The following is an 8,050-nucleotide window of genomic DNA, read 5'->3' on the forward strand; positions in this document are numbered from 1 at the left end:
CCTGTAGCTTAGTATATACGGGGGGGTGACGTACTGTATACCTGTATATATACCTGTAGCTTAGTATATACGGGGGTGTGACGTACTGTATACCTGTATATATACCTGTAGCTTAGTATATACGGGGGGGTGACGTACTGTATACCTGTATATATACCTGTAGCTTAGTATATACGGGGGGGTGACGTACTGTATACCTGTATATATACCTGTAGCTTAGTATATACGGGGGTGTGACGTACTTCACATTTCCCGCCATGCACAGGTGGACGTGTTATGCCTCTCGGTGCCACTAGGAGCCGCTGTGTGTGAGTTTCTCGGTCTGTCACCACATTCCCCTGCTCGGCCCTGATTGGCTGTATGACTGGCAGCTCGCACGCTATTGGCTGTGAGGCCGGGTGGGCGGATCTCTGCGGCACTAGTTTTTCTGTCTCTGCGTCCTGTCAGCTGTTACCCGCCCGTTCACACCTTCCGTCTGCCATGCTGTGCTGCGCTTCTCCCGGGCTGTGAAGGCGGCTGTGGCCATAGCAGTGCTGGGGGTGCTGGTGCAGCTCATCCGCGGCTGGCTCTCCTCCAAGGCCTATGTCTTCAGCCGGGAGGAGATCGCCGGCCTGGCCAAGGAGTACTCGGGTAACCGGGAGACTGAGGAGGAGGGGGGAGGGTCTGTGACTAATGAGAAGGGTGTCTGACTAATGGGGGACACTGGAGGGAGGGGGGGGGTCTGTGACTAATGAGGAGGGGGACACTGGAGGGGGGGTCTGTGACTAATGAGGAGGAGGGGGACACTGGAAGGGGGGTCTGTGACTAATGAGGAGGGGGACACTGGAGGGGGGGTCTGTGACTAATGAGGAGGAGGGGGACACTGGAGGGGGGGTCTGTGACTAATGAGGGGGGACACTGGAGGGGGAGGGTTCTGTGACTAATGAGGAGGGGGACACTGGAGGGGGGGTCTGTGACTAATGAGGAGGGGGACACTGGAGGGGGGGTCTGTGACTAATGAGGAGGAGGGGGACACTGGAAGGGGGGTCTGTGACTAATGAGGAGGGGGACACTGGAGGGGGGGTCTGTGACTAATGAGGAGGAGGGGGACACTGGAGGGGGGGGGTCTGTGACTAATGAGGGGGACACTGGAGGGGGAGGGTTCTGTGACTAATGAGGAGGGGGACACTGGAGGGGGGGTCTGTGACTAATGAGGAGGGGGACACTGGAGGGGGGGTCTGTGACTAATGAGGAGGGGGACACTGGAGGGGGGGGTCTGTGACTAATGAGGAGGGGGACACTGGAGGGGGGGTCTGTGACTAATGAGGAGGGGGACACTGGAGGGGGGGTCTGTGACTAATGAGGAGGGGGACACTGGAGGGGGGGGTCTGTGACTAATGAGGAGGGGGACACTGGAGAGGGGGGGTCTGTGATTAATGAGGAGGGGGACACTGGAGAGGGGGGGTCTATGACTATTGAGGAGGGGGACACTGGAGGGGGGGGTCTGTGACTAATGAGGAGGGGGACACTGGAGGGGGGGGTCTGTGACTAATGAGGAGGGGGACACTGGAGGGGGGGGTCTGTGACTAATGAGGAGGGGGACACTGGAGGGGGGGGTCTGTGACTAATGAGGAGGGGGACACTGGAGAGGGGGGGTCTGTGACTAATGAGGAGGGGGACACTGGAGAGGGGGGGGTCTGTGACTAATGAGGAGGGGGACACTGGAGAGGGGGGGTCTGTGACTAATGAGGAGGGGGACACTGGAGGGGGGGTCTGTGACTAATGAGGAGGGGGACACTGGAGGGGGGGGTCTGTGACTAATGAGGAGGGGGACACTGGAGGGGGGGTCTGTGATTAATGAGGAGGGGGACACTGGAGAGGGGGGTCTATGATTAATGAGGAGGGGGACACTGGAGAGGGGGGGTCTATGATTAATGAGGAGGGGGACACTGGAGAGGGGGGGTCTATGACTATTGAGGAGGGGGACACTGGAGAGGGGGGGTCTATGACTATTGAGGAGGGGGGACACTGGGAGGGGGGGGGGTCTATGACTATTGAGGAGGGGGACACTGGAGGGGGGGGTCTGTGACTAATGAGGAGGGGGACACTGGAGAGGGGGGGTCTGTGACTATTGAGGAGGGGGACACTGGAGGGGGGGGTCTGTGACTAATGAGGAGGGGGACACTGGAGAGGGGGGGTCTGTGATTAATGAGGAGGGGGACACTGGAGGGGGGGTCTGTGACTAATGAGGAGGGGGACACTGGAGAGGGGGGGTCTGTGATTAATGAGGAGGGGGACACTGGAGAGGGGGGGGTCTATGACCATTGAGGAGGGGGACACTGGAGAGGGGGGGGTCTGTGACTAATGAGGAGGGGGACACTGGAGAGGGGGGGTCTGTGACTATTGAGGAGGGGGACACTGGAGAGGGGGGGTCTGTGATTAATGAGGAGGGGGACACTGGAGAGGGGGGGTCTATGACTATTGAGGAGGGGGACACTGGAGAGGGGGGGTCTGTGACTAATGAGGAGGGGGACACTGGAGAGGGGGGGTCTGTGACTAATGAGGAGGGGGACACTGGAGAGGGGGGTCTGTGACTAATGAGGAGGGGCACTGGGTGCTGATGTGAGACTTTATATTGGGATTTGGGGTAACGTCCTCTTTTATAGCAGTGTCCCCCCCCCTCTCCCCGGCTCTTTTGACCCCCCATGCCCCCCCCCCCTCCCTGGCTCTTCTGACCCCTCCCCCCCCCCCCCCCCCCCGGCTCTTCTGACCTCTCCCCATTTCTCCCCCCAGGTTTGGACTATGAAGTCGCCTTCTTGAAGATCATCCTTGAGCTGCGGAGGAAGCACCCGGGGCACATCCTGGCGGACGAGGACCTGCAGTGGGTGTTTGTGAATGCGGGGGGCTGGATGGGCTCCATGTGCCTGCTGCACGCCTCGCTCACAGAGTACGTGCTGCTCTTCGGGACGGCCGTGGACACCAGCGGGCACTCGGGTGAGTATGAGGAGCGGGCACAGCACCTCCCCCCGCACCTGCCGCCCGCACACTGGAGGTTTACAGTCTGTCATAGGTCAGGGTCAGCCCGCTGCTGCTGCTGAGTGTGCACGACTGACGGAGATGTCACCTCACCACATGTCACCTCACCAGATGTCACCGGGACAGAACAAGCTGCAGAATAATTTTTTCCTAGAAATTTTGTCTTTTCCTGGCTAAAGATGATGCAGTTTTAAAGTAAACGCAGCAGTGACTGAGAAACCCCCCGTCTGTGTGTAGTGGTCTGCTCCATATTACTACAGTCAGATCCAGAAGATATTGTGGAATAGACCACTGCACACAGCATGAGGGGGGTCCGGGTAATAAAAGCCTAGTCACACACAGCTTTAATGCTCCCCCTCTGATGAGTAGGGGTCCCAGGGTTCAGGGGTCCCCTAATGCTGCACAAGGGGTTAGGACGGTTACCTTACAGTGCTGGGGTAATACCTGCACCCACATTGTATGGGCTTCACTCCAAAATACACACTGATAGCTTAAAAGGATTGACTTGGATTTTTATTTGGAATAGGCCAAATCAATGGGGGGGGGGGCAACAAGTGCCCCCTGCAGGAGTCAGCGGTTTGGGGTCATCCAGTCCCCGCCTTAGAGCCACAATCGGATCTCTTCTCTCTGTGCGGTATGGTGGCGCCGATACTACAGATCAGCAACCTCTGACCTCAGTGGTCCGTGCAGAGGGCGGCTGCCAGACCCCCCCCCCACCACCACCACTCATCAGATATTTATGGATCGGCCCCGTCTCTGAGGAGGAGCGGCCCCCGTCTCTGAGGAGGAGCGGCCCCGTCTCTGAGGAGGAGCGGCCCCGTCTCTGAGGAGGAGCGGCCCCGTCTCTGAGGAGGAGGAAGCATTTCTATCTTTGAGCTAATTCCCTTTTTGGTGCACAAACGGTGAGACGTCACCTGCAGAGTCTGTGCACCTCCTGTACATAGCCGGCTGTACTGCTGACGTCTGCTCTGCTTCTATGCAGCACAATGTAACACATGGCGCCCATATATAACCCCAGTGTATACACAGCCTGTCCATCACACCTTAATACGTGTCCCCTCCTTGTAGGACGCTACTGGGCAGAAATCTCTGATACAATATTGTCCGGAACCTTCCGCCAATGGAAAGAAGGGACAACAAAAAGCGAGATCTTCTATCCTGGTAAGAGCTTACAGTGATAAATGTACACAGTGACTGCACCAGCAGAATAGTGAGTGCAGCTCTGGAGTATAATACAGGATAAGTAATGTAATGTATGTACACAGTGACTGTACCTGCAGAATAGTGAGCGCAGCTCTGGAGTATAATACAGGATAAGTAATGTATGTACACAGTGACTGTACCTGCAGAATAGTGAGTGCAGCTCTGGAGTATAATACAGGATAAGTAATGTAATGTATGTACACAGTGACTGTACCAGCAGAATAGTGAGCGCAGCTCTGGAGTATAATACAGGATAAGTAATGTAATGTATGTACACAGTGACTGCACCAGCAGAATAGTGAGCGCAGCTCTGGAGTATAATACAGGATAAGTAATGTAATGTATGTACACAGTGACTGCACCAGCAGAATAGTGAGCGCAGCTCTGGGGTATAATACAGGATAAGTAATGTAATGTATGTACACAGTGACTGCACCAGCAGAATAGTGAGCGCAGCTCTGGGGTAAAATACAGGATAAGTAATGTAATGTATGTACACAGTGACTGTACCTGCAGAATAGTGAGCGCAGCTCTGGAGTATAATACAGGATAAGTAATGTATGTACACAGTGACTGTACCAGCAGAATAGTGAGCGCAGCTCTGGGGTAAAATACAGGATAAGTAATGTAATGTATGTACACAGTGACTGCACCAGCAGAATAGTGAGCGCAGCTCTGGAGTATAATACAGGATAAGTAATGTAATGTATGTACACAGTGACTGCACCAGCAGAATAGTGAGCGTAGCTCTGGGGTATAATACAGGATAAATAATGTAATGTATGTACACAGTGACTGCACCAGCAGAATAGTGAGCGCAGCTCTGGAGTATAATACAGGATAAGTAATGTATGTACACAGTGACTGCACCAGCAGAATAGTGAGCACAGCTCTGGAGTATAATACAGGATAAGTAATGTATGTACACAGTGACTGTACCAGCAGAATAGTGAGCGCAGCTCTGGAGTATAATACAGGATAAGTAATGTAATGTATGTACACAGTGACTGTACCAGCAGAATAGTGAGCGCAGCTCTGGAGTATAATACAGGATAAGTAATGTAATGTATGTACACAGTGACTGAACCAGCAGAATAGTGAGCGCAGCTCTGGAGTATAATACAGGATAAGTAATGTAATGTATGTACACAGTGACTGTACCAGCAGAATAGTGAGCGCAGCTCTGGAGGATAATACAGGATAAGTAATGTATGTACACAGTGACTGCACCAGCAGAATAGTGAGCGCAGCTCTGGGGTATAATACAGGATAAGTAATGTAATGTATGTACACAGTGACTGTACCAGCAGAATAGTGAGCGCAGCTCTGGAGTATAATACAGGATAAGTAATGTAATGTATGTACACAGTGACTGTACCAGCAGAATAGTGAGCGCAGCTCTGGAGTATAATACAGGATAAGTAATGTAATGTATGTACACAGTGACTGCACCAGCAGAATAGTGAGCGCAGCTCTGCAGTATAATACAGGATAAGTAATGTAATGTATGTACACAGTGACTGTACCAGCAGAATAGTGAGCGCAGCTCTGGGGTATAATACAGGATAAGTAATGTAATGTATGTACACAGTGACTGTACCAGCAGAATAGTGAGCGCAGCTCTGGGGTATAATACAGGATAAGTAATGTAATGTATGTACACAGTGACTGTACCAGCAGAATAGTGAGCGCAGCTCTGTAGTATAATACAGGATAGGTAATGTAATGTATGTACAGAGTGACTGTACCTGCAGAATAGTGAGCGCAGCTCTGGAGTATAATACAGGATAAGTAATGTAATGTATGTACACAGTGACTGTACCAGCAGAATAGTGAGCGCAGCTCTGGAGTATAATACAGGATAGGTAATGTAATGTATGTACACAGTGACTGTACCAGCAGAATAGTGAGCGCAGCTCTGGAGGGGCAGATCTGGTAGAGTTCCTTGCTGTAGATACTTGTCATGTATTTGTTGGTTCCGGGTATTCTGTAATCTCTGCTGTTTCGGGGGTGTTGCATTATTGGGGTTTTCTTTACCCTTCTTGATTTCAGGGTTGTTGCCTCTAGATGTGGATATTTGACGGCCATGCTTTTTCTCTATGCAGGAGATACCATTGTACATGAAGTGGGGGAGGCCACGTCGGTGCAGTGGAGTGCGGGGACCTGGATGGTGGAGTACGGCCGTGGCTTTATTCCGTCCACGTTGGGCTTTGCTCTGTCTGACACCTTCTTTAGCACCCAGGACTTCCTGACATTGTACTATACAGTAAAGGTGTACACTAAAGGGTTACTGCTGGAGGCCAACACCTACCTGTCTGACCTGGGCATCTTCTAACAGCGCCTCCTTGTGGAGACCACGGGCAGCTCCAGCATTTACCAGGAGATCATTCATTGCCAAGTCATGTTTATGGAATGACCGCTGTGGTCACATGGGTCTAGGAAGTGGGAGGGGCCTATGGAGCAAAGCAATATCCGCCCATCCATGGAATCGTGCACTGTGGCCCCTGAGGGTCGTGTACCTGGGGGCCAGTCCTCCATGAATATTCTGCTCTGGATAATTGTCTAATAATCCTGTAATTCCTGTGATCTGGAGTTTGTGAGGGGGAACACGATGGAAAGTTGGGTTATCTCCGCTCGCCGCGTTTTATCATCGCCTCCTGAGTTTTTATAATGCAATTTGAATACTTGTGTGAGACGTCACCGGCACCGAAGATCCGCCGCATCCTGAATTATCACAGATTATTTTTAATAAAATCATGAAGACTGCAATATTTCTATTAAAGAAGCCTGGTGCATGTGTTATGTGACGCGAGGACCTCGGCGCTGCTCAGGTCGTCGCATGTAATAGATGCTGCATGCTCAGGGGGTGCAGTGACAGCTGCTGCCCACCAGGTGGTGACACATACACATGAGGGTCTGTGTAACATCCGGGGGCCACTACAGACACAGTGCCTTAGGGACAGCCACTGTGAGGGGGTTAATGGGCGCGTGACCTGGTTGGGGTCTTGTATTAGGACACGTGTGGGAAGGGGGGGGTCCAGGAGGGGTAAGTGAAGAAATTTTTAAGGTGAGGATTGTGCTGCGCTACACCTGTTACTCTATAGGAGGCAGCGGCATAGCGTATTGTGCATTGATAAGATACTGATGTGTATTCTGTGGACAGCTACAGCCATAGCCTGAAAAATCCCTTTAACCCTGCAGTACCACAGACAGAAGGACTGGTGCTCCGTAAAGCCTCTTATCATTTATGCCTAATAGAGCAGGTGCGCCCCCTGCAGGCCTTGCACCGTAGCTTCTTCCAGTTTATAGCTGGTTTAGGTTTTTAGCATTTCTCAGGCTCGTGCTGAGGGAAACATAAAAGGCGCTACCATTTGGCCAAATATCTGACTAGTACAGAGGACAATGGCTGCTTTATCATGGAGGGATGGAAATAATCTGGGGTACACGGCATCATAGGCCACGTGTAGTATAATGCAAAGCCTGCACCTTTCTCTGGCTGTGTTCACTCTTTGGTCAGAGCCTCCGTTGCATTGTGTTGTGCTCATTTTATTGAACGCAATAGTAGATAGTGTATGTTCACTAGGCTGCAGTGAGGAGGGATCGCTCTTAAGGAAATGTCCTTCAGTCTTCTGGTTCTGTGTTGTGGACAAGCCGTACAGCACATTGATGATCTCCTGAGGACGATTCCTCTGTTATTGCTGTAGAGTAGGAGTTAAAGCTGCCTGTCCCTATCCTCTTAGGTTCTGTTAGGGTGGCCTGCAGACTATAGGGGAGCTGTGCCGACTACAGACCGCCCTGACAGAAGCCGAGAGGAGGGGCTGTGCCGACTACA

At 52.2% G+C, this 8,050-nt stretch overlaps 1 protein-coding gene across 1 annotated transcript; it reads left to right on the top strand.

Moving 5' to 3' along the window:
• Positions 1–480: 480 nt before the first annotated feature.
• On the top strand, positions 481–7,003 carry SIGMAR1 (sigma non-opioid intracellular receptor 1). The gene is given in 5 exon segments (XM_075262352.1): positions 481–492; positions 495–630; positions 2,773–2,973; positions 4,084–4,176; positions 6,324–7,003. Coding segments are annotated over 5 exon segments (672 nt in total). The 3' UTR covers positions 6,554–7,003.
• Positions 7,004–8,050: the final 1,047 nt, after the last annotated feature.

This window comes from Leptodactylus fuscus, chromosome 1, assembly GCF_031893055.1.
Source record: "Leptodactylus fuscus isolate aLepFus1 chromosome 1, aLepFus1.hap2, whole genome shotgun sequence".
Classification (NCBI taxonomy): Eukaryota; Metazoa; Chordata; class Amphibia; order Anura; family Leptodactylidae; genus Leptodactylus; species Leptodactylus fuscus.